A 20,549-nucleotide genomic window follows, 5' to 3' on the forward strand; every position below is an offset into this window, starting at 1 on the left:
TCAAGCTTGTGGGCCCTCTGAGTTCAGACCCTGTCAAGGAACAATTCCAGCGTCAACACTGAGGTTGACCTAGACCTCCCTACTCATCAGGCAGTATTTTTAAGGCTCACACCAGGGGAGTGAATCACCTCAACACAAGTGTCAGCCATTCTGATGCACATGCAGTACTGCTGTGCAAGTGCAGGTGCCTCTCTGCAGGAGCTGTGGGGGCCTCGCTCCTCCTGCCTCTCCCCTGCCAGAGTTGCAGACACATGCAGCCTGAAAAATGAGAAGGGAAGCTCCCAGCTTCATGGTGCTCAGTCCCATGAAAACACAAGACATCCTTCACAGTTTTTGGTGTAAGGGTCACACGGTTCTGCCTGCTCCATGGCCAAGTGAGTCAAAGAGGAAACATATGCATGGGTGGTGCTGGCCAGGACCCCTGACCCACTGAACACTGGCTGGCAAGGATAAACACAAGGCTGACTTCTCTAACTGTTCTGCAGCTTGTAAACCTATGTCCTGGAAACCAGACCCAGAAGAGAGGGCAGAGTGGCCTGGACTGCCCAGCACAGGCTGAGATGCAGACCTCAAGTCTGGAGGCTATGCATTCGCTTTTTGCCCAATTCCACTTTTGCTCGGGGTAGCTTCTTGAAAAAGAAAAAAAAGCAAAGTGCTGGCATACTTTACACACTATTGTTCTATTGGGCCCCTGGAATGTGCCAGACCCTGAGCTGAATGCTGGAGAAATAATAACGAACTATCCCAAGCCTCTGGGTGTCAGTCTAGTGAGAGACTCAGGCAAGCAGGCAAGCAATCATGGTGTAGCATGAAAACGTCAGAGGCCCCAAAGTCGGCCCTGGTGCTGTGGGAACTGGGAGGCTGGGGGCCCATTCATCCCATTAAAAAAAGTGACAGGAGTTGAAAGTTGCTAAGAGAATAGATCTTAAAAAGTTCTTGCCAGAAAAAAAATACTTGTAACTATGTGAGATGATGGATGTTGACTAAGCTCATTGTGGTGACCATTTCACCATAGATACAGATTTCAAATCACCATGTTGCACACCTAAAGTGAAGATAACGTTATATGTCAATATGTCTCAATAAAAGTAGAAAAAAATGAATGTGCATAAGGCAGATATATTCAAAGTAAATGCTTTCACCCACACAAAAAAGAGAAAAAGAAAAAACTGACAAGCAAAATGCTCTGCTTTAAACTATGAAAATGAAACCTTCCAAACTTCAAGTCACCTTCCATTTTTAGGGGTTTTACCTAATATTTGACCTTATAGTGTTTTATCTTCTGTTTTACAGAAATATGAGCAACACATATCAAGTCAAGAGGAGAGAATAAGGGCCAGGTTTCTTGTCATCACCCTTCCCACCACGTCCCACTCCAGCACACCTTCTCCCCCAGGCCCACTCCCTGCCAAAGTCATAAAAATGCCAAGTAGTGAAAAAAATGAGAATACAACAGTTTATAAAATTCCATAAGGCGATTACATTTGAAAGCTAATTCTGGTTGCCAAGCCTCTGAGAGGAGTGAGCCAGGAACTACCTGGGGAATGAATGAGGGGAAACTGTGACAGAAACGCAGCCCTATGAGGTATGAGGCACCGTCTGCCAGCGCCACAGCCCAAGGGAGTCAGCAGATGCCGAGGACAATGCCAGCACTGGTGGGGTTCAGTGCTCTGCTCCCAAGGAATCTGGCAGGAGGAAATACAGGGGGAGGCCTCTGGGTGAAACACGGGGCTGTCTCCAGCCGTGCTGACGGAGGGAGAGGCGCTGAGAGCGGTCCCAAACGAGAACCCCCAGCCTTCCCGGGTGGACAATGGGAGAGGGAAGCTGGGGCTGATGGCCTGGGTAGCCCTCGTGGCCCCCAAGTAATTAATACGCTTCTGGGAGGGCCTGTGGTAAGGTAATGGGCCCTGGCAAGTCCTCCTTTCCTTCCCCTGCCAAAAATAAAAGAGTAAATTGTCCAATGTGTACATTTTGAGAGTGTTAGGAGCAAAACCAGCATTCACACGGTTGGCCCCACCAGGCTGTCCTAACCATGAGCCTGAAGAAAAGATTTGCTTTCTTGATTTGGGAAAATCATTCTTTCACTCTCCCTTTGAATAGATTCCCCAAAATGGACACTGTACATTTTCTCGAATTTTGGGGAGGAAGTAATCTGCAAGGAACATGTATTTGTAATATTCTTCGTGATCCAACCAACGTGAACCCCTCATCAAACATTCTTTTGTGGGCAACCCCCCTTCAACCTCAAAGCCAGCGGGGGAGCGGGAATGGGAGGGCCCCGAATGGCTTGGGCACCACAGTCTCCGTCTGTCTTGACAGCACAGGGAGGTGCTCCGGTGTGCCGCCCAACAACACCCTATTCCATACATTCCAAGCCTGGGACCAAATAGGAAGCGCCCAGGTGCCAAAGTAAATGAGGCTCCTCCCCAGAGTGATGCCAAGGCCCTGAACTGAGGCCAAAGCTGGAAAACCTTTGGAACCTCCCGTAGGAAAATGGAAGAAATTCACACACTGTCCCTGTGTCCAGTAGGACGGCACCGAAACTGCTCTGCATGCAGCGGCGGGCTCTGCAGGGAGCTGCAGCTCATGGACGTGGGGCCCTAATCTGTCCCAAGGGGGCCCCTGACAGACACTCAGGCTGCTTTGGAGGTAGTGAGCAGTTCCAAGGCAACAAACCCAGACCAGGAGAAAGGGGGCTTCTCCAAGAGGCTCAGGCCCCAGGTCTAGGGCAGCTTCTCATCTGTCCTCACTTCTTTTCCTTCCCTTCCACTCCACCATTACCAACTGCTCCATACACACCCCTTTGAAAGATATTTTCAATTTGGCACCAGCGATGGAAGCCGAAGGGAGGCTTCTTGGAGCTCAGCGAGGGCTGGTGTCAGCCACAGGGACTAAAACTAACTTCAGAAGAGCCATATGAAGAGTACAAGTGGGTGGTGGGGTTTAACCTTCCGACGGGCCATGTTGGCCCAGGCGTTGCATCTCCAGGCCCACACCTCCCAGCCATCAGCGTGGCAGAGGGGTGTGTGTGAGCAGCCTGCCTCCCGCGGCTTTCTTGGGTCCAGCTCCAGCCCCACCTGGCCTTCTGAATCCCTGCAAGTCCCTGGATCTCAGTCTCCCTACATCGCTTGTTATCTTCTGGAGGAATGTAGGTAAATTTGAACAGGGACCCAGTTGCCACCTGGGAAAGAAAGAGGTAGCATCTTCTAAGTCCTTCCCTTTCAAGAACGGAATGTGACCGAACATCTTAGACTGAGGTGGGTCAGATGGGAGAGGACACCTAGGACCCCCAGCAAGAAGCCGGTTCCAGAGAAGAGTGTCTGGACAATAACTTGGGCCCAGTGGCCCCACCAGAAGGCCTGTTTGGGAGGTGCTTTTGGCTGATCATTAGACTGAGGCTCAAAGTGCTCCACCCAGGCAAAGAGAGCCTCCTGTGGGGCTCGGGTAAACCTTCTCTGGGGCTTTCAGCCCCAAACAGACATAACTCTGAGAGACTGGGATTATCTTTTGTTCTCCTGCAAAATAAAATACCACTATGGCTTTTGAGTTAACTTGGAGGGGTAAAAGCAAAGACACACTGCACAACAGGGCCACAGTTTTCAACAGTGATCCTGTAACAGAAGAAATGATGATGGCAGAAAGTTGGAACTTGTCCAGAATTGACTTTTCTGGCTCTAATGTTGGCCTATTGTTTGAAAGCAAGAGAGGCCTCTTTGAGTGGAGGAAATCCTGAGACTCTTGGGCAGTTTCTTCAGGCACATCTTAGGGAGAGATACAGGATGCCTTGTAATTGGGGTAGGTGGGAACTGAAGCAATTAAAGTTAACAGAAAAAGACTATCCCAACATGGTGAAAGAGATCAGACTGGTTAGTTATTTTCAGAGATGGAACACACTTAAAGTTGTTATCAGTATTCTCTCTTATTTCTATTACTGACCCTTTAGATGAATGACATATTTAAGGAAACTTAGGAGCATGTATGAGAGACAGCAAACTGTCCTTGATCAGACCTTCAGGCAATATGTGGCATTTTCAAAAATGGTTTTGAATTGATTTGTGAAGAATTGGTTTATTAAGAGGAAATAAGGGGAGCAATGAGCCCCATTTGATCTAGCAATTCTATGTCCAGGTATGTATCTGAAGGAAACAAAATCACTTTCCTAAAGAGATATCTATACTCCTGTGTTCATTGCAGCATTATTTTCAATAGCCAAGACATGAGAGCAACTTAAGCATCCATAAACAGATGAACGAATAAAGAGAACATGGTACAAATACACACTGGAGTATCATTCATACAAACTGGAATACCATTCAGCCATAAAGAGGAAATTCTGCTATTTGTGACAACATGGTTGGACCTTGTGGGCCTTATGCTAAATGAAATGAGCCAGACAGAAAAAGACAAAACTGTATGACCTAACATGTGGAATCTAAAAAAACTCATAGAAATAGAGATCAGATTGGTGGTTCCCAGAGGCAGGGGATGCAGTGGGCAAATTGGGTGAAGGTGGTCCGAAGGTACAAACTTTCCATATAAGACAAATAAGTTCTAGGGATGCAATCAATATACATCATGCTGACTATAGTGGACAATAGTATTTTGTATATTTGAAAGTTGTCAAGAGAGTAGATCTTAAAAATTATCACAAGGAAAAAACTTTGTAATTATGTGAAGTGATATATGTTAATTAGACTTATTGTGCTGATCACTTTGCAATAAATACAATATGGCAAATAATTATGTTCTATATATTAAATAAGTATGTTGTATGTCAATTGTATCTCAGTAACACTGGAAAAAATAAAAAGAAATGAATGCATTGCAGTTTTGAGTTGGTGTTTGGATGCCACCCTAAGAGAAGGTGTTCCTGTAATTCTGAGCCCAAATGCTTTAACCAAGGACACCATGAGAAGGGCTCTGGGTTGTCAGGAAGTGGGAAGTGGGTGGTATAGAGTTACTCATGTCTTGTTGGAGGGGGTTGAACTTCAGATGATGGGATTCAGACAGAGAAGGATGAGGAGAGGATTCTATGTTGGGAAAGAAATTCAATCTATGATGAACAGGAGCTATCACCATGGAACATTCCAGAGACATTGAAGAGACATGGCCCATCTGAATGGGGTAGGGAATGGCTGTATTGTGGAGGACCTTAGATGCTATTTTCAGGATCGATTGTTATTTTCTGGAAGAGCCTGTACTGAAAAGAGGTTTTCAGGCACCTAGAATCAGATGGAGGACATGCTAAGCTGGATCACTGAATTGAGAATTGTCTGTCTCCAAATCCTACTGTCAGCCTCACAAATACCAAATTTCTGGGATGAGACAGCTACAGAATCATTCTCTTTCCCTTCCTTGACTACTGCTTATCAGGGCAGGTGTCCTCAGCAAATATTTTATAATCACAGGTAGGAAATGGTACCCTGGCTCCAGAAGTCTAGCCTTCTGAATTTCCTCTTTGCACGTGGGCTCTGCTCCTCGACTTGGGTCACATGGGGCTGCCATCATGCTAGGGCTCTCGTCCTCTCACTGCTGCATGTGGCACAGAGGGAGGGGTTTCTATTTGTGAGAGAAGCATTACCCCAAAGGCCCTTGCCAACTTTGCTGGTGTCTCATGGGCCAGAAGTGAGTCCTCTGCCCCCTGCTGGCTGTAAAGGAAGGTGTCGAAGGAAGGGACCCAGGGAAGAGGGCTGACACTGCCAGGACTGGTTTGGGCCAATCACAGTTCATCCTCAGACTGGGAAGAGTGAAGCCAAACAAAACTGAGATTCTGACATGGCTGACATTCTGGGATGGCTGTTGGGTAAAGGTCAGTGGGGTAAATGGAACCTTTCTCCCTATTATTCTCCTTTCCCACATGGTGACATTGAGGCTGGGTGGTGGGGAGACCTGGCCAGGATCACAGAGCAAGCACAGAGCCAGCACATGCTCTCTGCAGGATGGGTATTGATGTGACCCCAACATGGTAAACCAAGCCCTGGTGGCTCAATCTAAACTCCAATGGCCCTGAGCTCGCTGACAGTACTCATATTTCTCAGCCCTCACTATGCATCAGAATATCCTGGGCAGCTTTACAAGAAAAAGAAAGAAAATGTATGTCCGTGTCTCCACCATGAGATTCAGATTCAGCTGGTTTTGGGTGGGGTCCAAGAAACCAGCTTTTCAAAATCTTTCAAGGCACAGAGGTATTTTATCATGTGTCATCTTGGCTAGGCTACTGTTACAAACTAAATGTTTGGGTTCCCCCACAATTCATATTTTGAAAATCTACTCCACACTGTGATAGTATTAGGAGGTGGGACCTTTGGGAGGTTATTAGTTTTAGAAGGGGTCATGAGCTAGAGCGCTAATGAATGGAATGAGTGCCCTTATAAGATGTGGGAGAGCTTGCTTCTTCTCACTCTTTCCGTGAGAATACAATGAGAAGTCAGAAGTCAGCCGTCTGCAGCCTGAAGACGCTCTCACCAGAACACGACAATGCTGGCACTCTGATCTCAGACTTCCAGCCTCCAGAACTGTGAGAAATTTCTGTTGTTAAGCTACTCAGTTGATGGTATTCTGTTGTAGCAGCCTGAACGAAGACAGCTACGGTCCCCAAGTATTTAAGCAAACCGGCTCCAGACTTAGGTGTTGTGGTAAGGTATTTTGTAGCTGTGATTAAAGTTCATAATCAGTTGTCTTTAAGTAAGGGAAACTAAATCTGGGTGCACTTGATTCAGTCTATTGAAAGGCCTTAGGGGCAGGACTTCGTTTCCTGATGAAGAAGAAACGCTGCCTGTGGACAGCAGCTTCAGCATGCCCAAGAGTTACGGCCTGCCCTTGCTGACAGTCTGCCCTGTAGATTTCAGACTTGCGGAGCAGCCCCTGCAATCACAAAAGCTGATCTGTGCCATAAGCCTCTTAATACATAGCACTACTGGCTGCACTGCTCTGGTTGAACCCCAATGATTCACCAGGTGATTTCAATAGGCCACTCAGGCTGAGGCCAGGGAATCAGTCAGCAGCAGAGAAGCCACAGGGTATTAGGATAAATTGACCTAAGGCCAAATCTCATGTCTTCTCCTTGCCCTTCTGTGACTGCAGGTCCCTCCACTGTAAAGTGAGGATCACAGTATCCACTGCATGGGCACAGAGCATGTAGACGTTCAGGGAACATCTGCACTGAATGGTGGCTGCTGCTCTTATAATGTCAGACCATTCTAGGCTGTGAGCAATGTCATTCAAACACAAAAGGAATCTGGTTTCCCATTTCATTGTTGACATCTAGTTTAGGACTTTGTCACCTAACCACTTCCTTATCCTAACCTGCTCGTATGATGTCAGGGGGCAGCTGACACCCAACCCCAGAGACGCAGCAATCACCCTGCTCTGGGAATTAAGAGTAATGAGTAAAGAGTGAAGGCTCCACAATATTTATTAAGTTTTACCAGTTCGCCCAGCAACGTTCTACAACGGTGTTTTAGTAGGTGGTTTGGTTACGAGGCTCAAGGGCTCTCAGGAAATCTGAATAATCGCGGAGGTCCTGCTCTCTCTCCCACCACTGCATTTCGTTTGGAGGCTGGCAGCTCTGAGGATGGTCTCTTTCCTCCCTGGGAAGTTCGTCCGCCTCCTGCCCTCTGCCTGGCTGCGTTCGGCCTTCATTCCGTCGCATCAGTGCCCTCTAGTGGTCGCACGCTGCAGAAGCTGCTCCCTCTGCAACGGCTTGTTGGCCAGAAGCATTTCCAGCATCTTCTGGTTTGCTCTGATTTCTTTTTATTACCACAGATGTTCACATGCTCCAGTGAAGTCTTTGATAGTGTTGGGAAGAGTTTCCCTCTACCCTTCAAGCCTCCTCTGGCTGGCTTAAAAATTAAATTGGCATGAGACAGATTAACAGGGAAAATCAAATTTAATTATGGACATATGAGGAATCCACATAAACGTGAGAGATTCCAAAGACAGGAGCCATCAGGTATATGTGTCATTCTGAACTAAGGACAAGGGAGTAGGGGTCTTGGACTTCCGAGAGACGGAAAGCAATTCACAGGAGGATGAAAAAGAGTAACTATTTGATAAACACATGTTCCCTGGGCCATATAGAAATAAAATAGTACACATTTTAACAAAGTTTGATAGTTCCTCCCGGTGTACTGCCCTTATTTCATATTACACTGTAGTTATCTGTGGTGACAGCTCCTTCCTGGAGCAGACCCTCCCTCCAAATTCTTTCAGGCGCTTTGGAAGGGTTCTTGAGTCTTTTGGGTCTTGATTGCTTTCAGCGCAGAATAATCCAAATGCCAAAGGGGCACATCTTGGGGTGACAGATTTTGCTTCCCTATGCTAGGGAGAGAGGATTTGCCTCTTTATCGATTTGCTCTGTCATCAGCCATCTATATGTGGCTTCAGACACTCCCGTCACTTCTCTGGGGCTCTGTTTCCTCACCTGAGAATAAAATACATCATCTCCAGTTTTAACACTTAGGATTCAGGGCATGTGATTCAGGAACAGTCATTTCTTCAACGAATACTGTGTCAAATGTAGAGGTTCAGGATCATCAGAGAGCAGACCTGTGCATCCCTGCACCTTCATTTGTAGCAGGAGACAGGTAATAACAATAACAAAGAAATAAACGCAATAAAGAAGAAACTAAACATACAGTCGAAGCTGATCGATGCTAGAGGCAAAAATGGAGGATGTACAGCGATCAGTAGTGGTGGCAAAGATGAAGGCTGATGAGGGCACAGTCATAGGTGATGGAGTCAGGACAGGCCCTGAGAGGCCACCTTTGAGCAGAGTCCTGTAGGGGGAGGATGGGAGGGAGTTAGTCTTACACATTTTCTGGGGAGTGACTCTACCAATCATTCCAGAAACAGCCTCCCCCAGCCTTACAAAGACCAGAAGTGAGAGCTCGACGGATGGGTCTCAGGACCAATAGAAGAGCTGTAAGGCTGAATTAGAGATGGAAGGCAGTAACGTAGAAGGGAGACCAGATGGGAAATGGGGGACGATCACATACAACCTTGCAGGCAATTGCAAAGGAGCCACTGGAGGGTTTTGAGCAGAGGAGTGGCATGATCTACCTTGTTTTAATAATGTCTTTATGAATCTTCTCTGGCTGCCAAAATGAAGCACTGTAGATTGAGGGGCTTAAATACAGAAATTTATTTTCTCACAGTTCTGGAGGCTTGAAGGTCTGGCAGGACTCGGTTTCTGGTGAGACCCCCCCATCCTGGCTGGTAGAGCACAGCCTTCTCACTGCATCCTTACGTGGCAGCAATAGATGACGCCCTGGGATCTCTTCCTCTTCTTAGGACATGAAGGTCATCCTGGGGGCTCCAGCCAAGGAATCTCGTCTAATCCCAAGGCCCCACCTCCTAATACTACTGCAATGTGGGGAAGGGCTTCAACAGATGAATTGGGGGGACATAAACACTCAGTCCAGAGTCACTCAGGCTGCTGTGTGAGCTGGATGGCAAGGGGAGGGCAAGGATGGGAGCAGGAAAGGAGGCCACAGAACAATCCAGGCAGAACTGGCATGGCTGTGGCTTGGACCAGCACAGTAGCAGTGGAGATGGCGAGACGGTTGCTGACCTTCACAGGCTCTGTCGGCACCACCATCAGACAGTTCAGTCCCAGTCTCTTATGTGCCTGCCTTTCAGCAGTTCTGGGGAAATGGAGTCTGAATGGCTTGGCATATGCTCTCACTGCTCAGAGGTGCAGGGGTACACAACTCAAGGTTCCACCAGGATCCCTTGAAGTGTGTGTGTGTACAATTCTTCAAAAGAAATACAATGGGATTATCCAGAAAAGGATTTGGAAAGCACAAATGCCTGCCGCAGCCACATTCAAGAGAAGTGAGGGAATACATGATGGCTGGGGACCCCAGGACAGGATCCAGAGCACAGGTAGAAAGATTAGAATGAGGGACGCCTCTTTTGTCATGGCCAGGGCAGGGAGGAAGACTAGGTGAGGATGTGGGGTGGTTTGCAAGTGGGCTAAAGGTCCACAGATGAGGCCCAGTTGTTGGCATTCAACTATTCTGCTAAGTGGGAGAAGAGATCGTCCTCAGGATGAGAGGCAGGTGGACCAGCAGCAGTCTGGGGACGCCAGAGATACTGTCTCAATTATTTAGTTTTTTTCAAGACTGTGCTGAGAGTAATGCTGTTAGCACGTGGGCAGTTACAACCCACACGACTGCCTCTGGCATTTCCTCCCCCTGGGACGAGTCAGTTTTCCCTCTGGTTCCCACAGCCTTTCTGTACCTTTCTTACAAAAATGACCATATTCATGACTCAAGTGCTGGGGACGGATGTGGATGCTGGTAAGTTCCAATCAAGTGAGCCTGAACTAATGTGGCTTCCAGACATGCATCCTGGGGCCCTCCCATATTGGACCTAAATACGGATTGATGAGGACCTTCAGGTGTTTTGGTCAAGAGTATGAGGGTGACTGTTAATTCCCTTTTCAGAGAATTCTTCTCTATATAGTGTTGGAGGGCCACTGGATGAGAAAGGGGATACTTCCAAGTAATGCTACATGTGGTCCCCTGCTGAGGCGTCCAGACCCACCCGAGTGGGTGTTCACCCTCTCCCCTCCCACTCAAATACTTACACATGCTCCCGGGAGTACTGTGGACACAGTCTGTCCTGAGTGGGCCTCATAGCTCGGAGTAAATAAAGTCATCATTCTCAGGCCTCCAAGATGAGTTGTGTGGTTAAATGATAACCAGACGTCTCTTTACTCCTCTCCCTCCTCACATTTATGCTCTTTATCATGCTAAGTGAATGCAAGATCAGTATCCATATATGAAGTGAGGTCAGAACAAACACCAGGAGTCTGTTCGAGGTATTTTAGGATCACAATAAGTATCTTCTTTGAGTCGAATGACTGAATCCTGGGAGTCGGCTTGACAGAAATAAGATTTGAAGTTTACGGTTACATAGATATATGTTATCATTCCGATATGGAAAAATAAATATGCAGTTATATTTGTAAAGACATAGAGCATGTCTGAAAAGACATGTATACACTGGTTATACTATTTACCTGCAGTGAGAGTGAGAGCTGGCTGGGAGGAAAAGAGAGGGTGTTTTTTTTTTGGCTTGTCTTAGTTCTTGTATTACCTACTCAAATTTTTATTTCAAACACATTTCCTCCTAATAAAAACATGGTTTTACATCAATTGTGGTATACCAATGTTGAAAAAGCACTTTTGTCAAGTCAATTAATTTCTAGAATATCCCAACCTAGACTTTTGGTCTCAGTGGAGCACGTGGGTTCTGTTGCCATTTAACTGTGTATTAGGCAAATCAGCCACCCATGTGGACTCAGACTCTTCATCCAAAAATGATGGGCTGAGGTGACTTCCAAAAAAAATCTCTTTCTGGCCTAAGATGCTGCAATTATGGCTCGATTATACAATAGCTGAAAAAAAAAACCCTAACAAATTGGCAAAGAGAATTTGAGTACTTACCATACATATAATGAGTTTTGGTGATGTGTCACGTAACTGCATCCAACTACAATTTTTACAATGTATTTCATTCTTCAATCACATTTAATGAATTTCCTTTCATTTCTACTTTATCTTATTTTTGAAAATACCCAAGGAACAACAAAGGAGGCATATTCAACTGAAGAAATTTATTTATTTTTTCTAGGTACATAGATGACGTAATTATAGACAAGTTTTGATACATAGGAAGACCCTTCTGTCCACCTTTCTCTTTGCTAAATGAATCATCACAATAATTTTTACAATTTTTAAAACGATACACAGCTTTCTTGGGCTGAAGCAATCGCAAGACCATATTGGTACTGGTATATTACAGCTACTTACAATGTTTAAGAACAGCAATGGAGAAAAATAAGTTATTTAAATATTGATTTCATATACAGAAAGTGCAATGTTGTTAGCTGTTATATAACTTGCTTGACAATTTGTTTTCTCTATCAATTTAAAAATCAATATAACTTGGATTCTGATGACTATATATTTTTTTTCTGAAAATAATACAGTACACACATGCAGCGCTGACTTGGTGAACTGACTTCTTTTGCTGCAGTTATGAAAGCAAATGTTGCTATGTCTGGGACTGATTTCCAATAGGCTAGGAAATTTCCAATTTCACTGGCACCAGGGTTCAGGACAGAGAAAAGGGCCACTAGGAGAAGGCCATGAAAATCGAGCTACTTCTTGGTTATCTGGGAATGTAAATAGTGGTTAGGGCTGGCTGCATTTCCTTGTAGACAGCTCCAAAGTAAAAATCACACATACTGGGTGTGTAGCTACCTGAGCTGAACTGACTTTCCAGGTTGTGTTTGTGCTTTCCAAAGACAACAATTTCACCATTCCTCCACATTCTGTACCTGGATTTGGCTGATGTCTACCACCTGTCTTCTCATGTCCCCAGGTGGCCCCCAAACCACCTCAGTCAAATGTCACACACAAACATTCTGGCTTTTCTAGGATCAAATTAAAAGCTTCAAGCAAAAGAGGACCAAACAAATGCTAAAAAAGAAAAAAAAAAGGATTAAGAAAAGCACAATAAAATAAAATCCACCTCAGACCCCTCCAATTAGGAAGACCTTTCCACCAAAAATTATTCATGGTCCCTGAACTTGGTTTTTCTAGGCAAAGGCAAGGATTTCCAAAGAAGAGTGATAAAAATATGGTGTGGCTTTCTCAAAAACTCATATTCAGAAAGTTCCCATTTCCAGTGCCACTTTTATGCAAATGAAAATCCTATACAGAAAATGAACGGGCACTGAGAAATTCACTTCAGATCTCCTCTTCTCCTTTGTTACTGCATGACGTTTGTGTGGTCTTTTTGCTCAGCTTAAACTATGAGCACAATCTCTTAGAATATCATGTTGAGGTTATCGCAAAAGCAGGACGAGGTGCCCGTTTTACAGCCCCCACCTCCACCATAGCACTTGAAATACGTTTAGTGACAGTTTAAAAGGGCTGTGCAGCCCCATTACATTCCACATCGGGCTATGCGCACAGGAATGCCACAACCTGAGATGACAAAAATGGGCTATTTTTTAAAGAGTTCAATACAAATTTGGCAGCTTTGGGTTTTTATTCTACATTTCCACAACTTGTTCACATGGCGTCTTGAAGAAATTGAGTGTTACTAAAGAAAGATACATTACTTAAGAAATGCATACTGAAGCATGAAAAAAGATTATCACCTGAGAATGTCCTTTTCCTCAGAAACTGGATCCAGGAATATAAAGCAAATACTAAAGATGGCTTTGTAATTAATGAAATCTTTTTTTTTTCCCTGAGGGAAATCACTTTAAAGTTTTAAGGAGTAGATGAAATATTAAAGAGCTTTTGATTGAAGCTTTGTGTTCCAAGTGTCTCCATTGGAAATGATCATATTCATGCATCAAAACAGTGCTCATGATAAAATGTAAAGAAAAACTATTTGGTAAGCAGTAGAAATCTTAATAGTTTAGTTGTCTAAATTTGTTTGCTAGAAAATCAGACACTAGTTTAAAAGAGGATGGCATATGCTCAAATCAGTTGGCAAACAACTGAAAATATGCACATACTTAATACATGGCTAATGTAGTTTGGCTCCAAAATTAACCTCTATTTGAATTAAAAGAATTATCTAAAGAAAAGGAAAACAGTATCTTAATTCTAAAACTGAGAAATACTTTTAAAACATCTTATAACTATTTTGAAAAATACCTTTCTGAGATACTCAATCTTACAATGACTTTTTGCAAAGGTGATTTGTTAGCTGGTGACAGAATTTTGGAATGGATGCAGTAAGCAGTCCAAGTTAATACCACAGCACAATGACCAACATGGTAACAACAGTAACTGATTAAAATGAAGGTAGTTACTACACACACACATACACATACACACACACATGCATGCACACTCACACATACACACTATCTCTGTGAATTTCAGATAGCTTTTTACTGGACTTGTAGTTAGTTTAAAAACTGAAAACCAACATGAAATTTCTGCTTGATAAACACTCCTACACAATAAGCCATGTTAGAATGACAATTAGAAGAGCCCATTTTTGCCAAACACATCTCATGTATGTCAGATGGCAGTTTAAGCTGAGGTCTGGAACTATGGTTATAGGGTGGTGAACACTAGTTAGGTAACTGCTTAAAAGCTTACATTAAGGCAAATAAAAGCTGATTGCTAGAAAGCAATTATTAAAATGTCTCTTGCTTATCTAAAGGAGAATAGGACTTTTTCTTCTAGTGCAGCCAGATTTTCTTACTTTTGCACACATGAGCATGGTCAGTAGTGTGCACTAGCTCCCCAGTCTGTTACTTTGGCCTAGCAAAAGCCTGACTGGTCCTGGGGTATCCTGTAGGGTGACAGGCACACGGCAAGGGCACCATCAGAAATGGAAAGGCTGGCCCTCTTCTGCTCCCAGCCCTCGCCCAGCACACCAAGACAGACCAGAGGCACAGTTTGTGACAGGTTGGCATCGGTTCTTCTGAGTTCTAAAAAATAAAAATAAGTGCTTGTCTTTTCTTTGGGGGCCACAGAGAACTACATCAATTTCCTCAGGGAGGCTTGTTTGGAGAAGAGAGGGTCATCAGTCCTGTGCCAAGGTTTCTCACTGTTGGGCACACACTGGGCCTTTCTTCTGGATCTGTCCTCATGTCCAGAGGAGGAAGAATTGCATCAGCATCGCAAGCACAGTGAAGGGGGGCTGTTGTCCAGGGAGGTCCATTACGGGCCTGGCTACACGGCCTCAGGGCCTGGCGGCAGTTTGAAGAGTCTGGCTGCAGACACGAGCTTGCTTATGTGTCTCTCCTCTGTGATGCCGGCCTCCTGAAGGCAAGTGTGGGACAGAGAAGGCACTTGGCCCAGGGTGCTGAACCCGGCTTCGGTGAGGGTGCTGGCATACATGGGCAGACCGATGGAAACCAGCCAATCTGACACGGATGAAATGCATCCGGGGGAGAGGGGCTTTCTACAGATTTCTGTGAGTCCACCGCTGGGGATCTGGATAAATAAAGAAAGCAATTTTATGAAGACCCAACATGTTCCATGAGAGGGCTCCTTCTCATAGGCCTAAAGGGAACATTACTGAAACACTATAGTATTGGACTACAGAAATGATCATTCTAAGAGATGTCAAAGACCAAGAGCAGCACCAAGAACTCTTTCTCCACTTCTGAAAGGTGAGACAAATGTTCAAGGAAGTTTTTGTGGTTCTAGAAGCAACCTGGAATTAGATCTAACCCTAATTCCATGTCCAGTTTTCCAGACTGTAAGCATTTAAATAGCCTGCTATTCTGCCTCCCGGTGAATATGCTCTTCAGGGAGACATTCCTAAGGTGACTGACTTGGCAAACCTGTGTGACGGTGTGAAAAGTAAGACACTCGATGGGTAGTTTTCATAAAATAGATTTCCCACTGTATTTTCAATCTACACTAACAACCAGAAAATTAAACATTTCATCAATATAGTTATGAAGAACTTAAAATACAATAGTATCAAGTTTTGACGAGGGCAGGGAAATGGACATTTATACTGGAGTTCTGGGAAAGCCAACTGCTACAACTTTCAGGAAGATAATTTACTAACAAATGTGCAAATCCTTGCTTGAGATTTTGTTCAGTCTTGATGAATCGAACCCACTTGAAGGAATAAATCCTTGGAAATTAACTTTGGGGGGTCTACAAAGATTTATTATCAAGATGTAATTATTACATTATTTAAAATAAAAAGTTGGGGAAAAAAACCTAAATGTTTGAATAGTATGGGATTGGCCAAATTAGGACAAATTCACCTATTAGAACACATTGAAATAAATAATACAAAAGAATTTTTAGGGACAGATAATTAGATTTGTGGTCTGGTAACTGAAAACAATCAGATTGTAAAACTACATTTACTACTGTATATGTGCAGAGACATGACTAGATGGATTTTTAAGAACTTTTTCATAGCGCTGGGAGTAAGTGTAATTTTCCTTTTTTTCTTCCAAAACTGAATTTTCAAAACTGTGTAGGCTGAAAATGTCCTCCCTTCCCCCCAGGTGCCTCCCTTCCATAGCTGTGATGGACCCTGGGCTATGTAGTGGTTGCCGGCATGCTTTTCATCAGGCACTGTGACTGAAAGGCCCTCAGAAAGTGAGCAAGGGAGCCCCGAGGGGCCAGCTGCTCACCGCCATGCGGTGCTGCTTCCGCAGCAGCTTCACGCGGATCTGGTCCATGTTGGTGGCGACGTCCCTCTCAGGCTGACCCAGATCCTCCGCGTATCTCTGTACCAGGGCTTCAGGAATCCCACAGCGGCCGTGCTGCATGGAGAACAGAAACACGGCATGAGGGGTTGCAAGGATTTTTTTTTTCTCCAAGAATGTCAAACATGAGGTAGGATAAGATATCTCACTACTGGACTTCATCACCAAACGTTTTAATTTGAAGTGTCTATCCCTTGTCGTCGAGATGGGTATTTTAGAGAGAGTACTTTTTAATTTTTTTGATGACTTTAGGAAAGTTCTGGAACATAATTACAGCAGAACACAATCACCCTACATTTTTCAAGCCAATGTCCTCACCTCACGCTAGCTGGTTGTTGTGCACAGTGTTTTGTTGCAGACAGCCTCCTAAACTCAGGACTGAAGGGCAAACTTGGAGCTCTACAGAGCCTACTGTTTGCGCTTCATCTGTTTCCTGCTGCCACATCACTAGGCCAGCATTTACTGTAGAGTAGGATTCTCACAAAGGGGTTTATTCACTAAATATTATGGAAGACGATGAGGTGGAGGATCTTACTTAAAGGTATTTGTGGTTTTAAGATTTTTATAACAAGGTGTCCTAGGAATGCCTTATAACTACCACTTCCAGGGGTAACGTGCAGCTACGTCTATTATCATTTATTTGATAATCATTTATTAATTTGATAATAGTCATTTATTTGATAATAGTCATTTTTGATATTGGTAGTTCCATTTTTTTCTTCCAAATAAGAAACGAGTTTTCATTATAGATCTTAATATTTTTGGCACAGTGGGATATGTTATATACTTTTCACTCTTACTCATATACATAACTATACAACATAATTACTACATCTGAAGAGGGTTCTACAATCTTCAAGGTTTTTTTTCACATTTATTTGATTTGTTCCTAATAACGCTTGTAAGAGGCTGTGATACAGCTTATTATTACTCCCATTTTACATAAAAGGAAAGGAAATGAAATCTAAAAACACGTGTTGAAGACCACGTGGGAACTCTAACTCAGGAATGTCTTGTGCGCTAAACCCTCCCCTTCAAAAACCAGTTCTAGTGCTAATAGCTCTCCCTGCAACGTAAAGCTGCCCAAATGTACAACTAAACAAGCAAAAGGGTAAAGAAACAAGCAAAAGAGTAAAGAAACAAGCCAAAGCTGGGCCGTATCTGCATGTGTGTTGAACCGGGCACCGAGCGCTACCCCAGATGCCCGGGGCCGAGGCCCGCTGCGGGCCGGGCTCTCAGATACCTTATCAGAATAGGGTTCCTCGGTGAGGTCGATGGCTTCGGCTTGCAGCTTGCTCTCCGTGAGCATTTCCAGGTCCACCCCACGCGCGCAGGAGCTCTTCCTGGCCAGGGCCGGGCCCGGGCGGCCGCCGCGCTCCGGAGGCCCCGAGAGCCAGGGCGGCGGCCTTGCGCATGGGGGGCTGCCGGGCTCCGGCCCCGCAGGGGCGCGGGGGGCCTGCGGCGCCGGGCACTCGCCGGGGCTGCCCTTCTTGATGGGCAGGCGCGGCGCGTCGGGCCCCGCGGGGCTGGTGTGGAGGCCGTTGGCCAGGCGCTCGCGGCTCCTCTTGGCGGGAACCGGTGGAGGCTGCGCTGGGGTCTTAACCTGCGTTCTGGCCTCGGGACCCCTGTGCTCGGCATCCACGCCTTCTTTGGTGCCCGCGGGATGATATGTTCCCTCACAGTCGAGTCCTTTTCTGTGACCCTCCAGGGGCGTCCTTGCTAAACTGGGTCTACCTCCGGGGGGCTGCGCGTCACAGGTTTTGGGCAAACACGGAGGGGGTGACGTGGACCGGGCAGCGGCTGGGAGTGGGCCATCCAGGTTCTTGGTCGTTTTCGTAGGCTCAGAGCATCTCTTGCTTTGGGTCAGTAGCAATGCATTGTCAACAGCAGAATCTTGTCCGGGGCTTCGAACCTTTGTGACCGAGGGGGTTGTCTTTTGTGGCACTTCTGGTACAATCTGAGGGGAGGGGCTTGTCGCCTCGCCTGGCATGTCCTTCTCAGCAGCAGACTCTCCTTGAAGGTCATCCAGGGAGTGGGGGCGGGGCCAAGGCTCCACAGCCTGGGGGCCCCCCAGGGTCTCACAGCTCCGACAGATGGAAATGGGGAGGCTTCTTCGGTTTTGGGTCAAGCCAGTCCCACACGGCTGGTCAGAGCACTTGGCAGCATGAGGGGCAAGACCACCACGCAGCCTGCTCTCTTCTGCCTGCTTGCGACCATCCACGGACTTCGTCAAAGGCAAGGTTGGGTAGTTGCCCAGCTGATTCCTGGTGAAAGACTTCAAGCTGGACTCGGCTGATGACTTGACTGAGAGAAGGCCCGTTTTCCGAGTCTTGCCTGCAAGACAAGAAAATATTTTACAATTGCATTTTTAAGAAGTGAATCAATCAAATTGATGTATGAAGGTGTGCTGACAAAAATCGTAATCTCCCAACTCCTATATCCCATGTTGAATTACACTAAGAGCATAAAATCACCATTTATGACAAGTGATATAGGGTTATTATGGTCCCATTTTTATTTTTAGAAAGAATTCTTGGTCTTTATTAAAGGACTCATGGAGACTGAAATTAATTGAGTTATACGGAAAAGAAATAAGCTGTCAGGCAGTAAAATAAATCTAGGCCTAATGTCTGTGCCTAGATGCAGTCAGTGTGGAGGAAAGGTTGACTATCCATACCTCATTTAGAAACCACACTGATGGCATTTCTGTTTAGTGAGTATAATTTCCTAAGGTCATGGCTGCAGAGCAGAGGTAGAACTGAATTCTAAGACAGGCTCTACACATGGTGCTGCCTAAGGTTCACTAGTGACCAGGGAATCCTCAAATTATACTTTCCAAGCCCTCCCTTCCTGGTGGTTGGTGTGTGTGAAATAAATGCATCCTATAAACAGTCAACCAACCTTGGTACAAGTAAGAAAACAACCATGAGTATTTTTGCTTGAGACAATCTATAAAATGCTGACATAGTTCTGATTCCCAGTGAAGCAACAGCCCTGATTAAAACAAACTGTTAGGCAGGTAACTGAGCTATCAACCAGACATAATCTACCTATCTGAATACTGTTGATTGACATTAACTGCTACTGTGGCTTGATAAGCTTTACTGCGAATTCAGTATCAGTAGGTCAGGCACTGTGCTACATGCTTGGTTTACATCAATGCTTTTAACACACACACATACACTATAATTAACTGTCCTTTGTTACATTTGGTTAATAGCATGTTTGGGATGTGCTCTGACACTGGGCTGAGATGCCTGAGGGGAATAACCCAGATGATAAAGACATGAGACAAGTGATTCTAGTATCTAGGCCTGTAGAAAAAAATAAAAAATCTTAAGCCCACATCAGGTTTAGAAGGGGCAAAGAAATGGCTGGCTATTATTTCTGAAAAGCCACCATCTTGTAACTGAAGGTGCTCTTCCTAGTCTACTGTTTCAATAAGCATTTCTAATTAAATATCTTAATTAAGAATTCTGACATCACCCCAGTAAGCAATCTCACCCTTTCAATAGAAAAGCAGCAAGGAGAAGTCAGGTGGTGGACTGACTGGTCTGGGAGAGGAGGAGGGGATATGGAGGGTGCCCACTCTAACAAGGAAACGGAAGACTTCCTCTGACAACATCTCTATGGGTATGTGTGTTTGTAAATGAAGGAAAAGGCACAATTAGAAAAAGCCTGGGGCACTGTGTCATTACAAGTGGTTTGGCCATTATCAGCAGAGAAAACCAGACTCCTTCCATGAAGCTTTCTAACAAAGTCACTCTAATTTCAAACTGATCATATTAAATATATTATGTCAAGCAAAATTCCAGATAATAAGACTGGACTTCAGAAGAGTAGCCTGCTCAATCAGACTTTTTATTAATGGTCCCATTCATTTTGATAAGACATAAATTGACACATGAAGAATTTTACATTTAGCAAAGCAGTGACATGGTCAGACAAGTTTTGTCCTCCCTTGTGCATAATACTGTGAGGCCTCAGACCCCATCCACTCGTGTGTTAGCAACATGCTAAGATTTTGCTGTTACCTGGAGATTGTTAGCTCAGTGACTATTGAATATACTGACTGTGGTCCCATTTTTATTAATAGAAAAGACTTCACAGAAAAAATGCAAAATGGAAATACCTCTTCAGAAAGTGTGTAACAATAAACCTAACATGTGAAGGTCAGTTAAAATAGAAAATTCATGTCACCCTTTTCATATATGGTTGTCCTTCCCTTTAATTCTCAATATGAACTATATGTACAGATTCCACTTTCACATTCTGCCTATGTTGGAAAGATCCCTGAGAGAAAGTACAGTAAGCCGGCCTCTTT

General features: G+C 44.8%; 1 protein-coding gene across 5 annotated transcripts in view; it reads right to left on the reverse strand.

The window, feature by feature from the left end:
- Positions 1-11,608: 11,608 nt before the first annotated feature.
- SASH1 (SAM and SH3 domain containing 1) overlaps positions 11,609-20,549 on the reverse strand; it is a 180,310-nt gene continuing 171,369 nt past the window's right edge. For 4 of the 5 annotated variants that reach the window (XM_057489115.1, XM_057489116.1, XM_057489117.1 and 1 more), the window contains 3 exons: positions 17,469-18,559; positions 16,151-16,282; positions 11,609-14,981 (listed from right to left, as the gene is read on the reverse strand). In XM_057489115.1, coding sequence (XP_057345098.1) covers positions 14,718-14,981; positions 16,151-16,282; positions 17,469-18,559 — 1,487 coding nt within the window. In that variant the 3' untranslated portion in view covers positions 11,609-14,717. The remainder of the gene's footprint in view (positions 14,982-16,150; positions 16,283-17,468; positions 18,560-20,549) is intronic. The other variant, XM_036906907.2, reaches the window with a different exon arrangement.

Source organism: Manis pentadactyla, chromosome 12 (genome assembly GCF_030020395.1).
Source record: "Manis pentadactyla isolate mManPen7 chromosome 12, mManPen7.hap1, whole genome shotgun sequence".
Classification (NCBI taxonomy): domain Eukaryota; kingdom Metazoa; phylum Chordata; class Mammalia; order Pholidota; family Manidae; genus Manis; species Manis pentadactyla.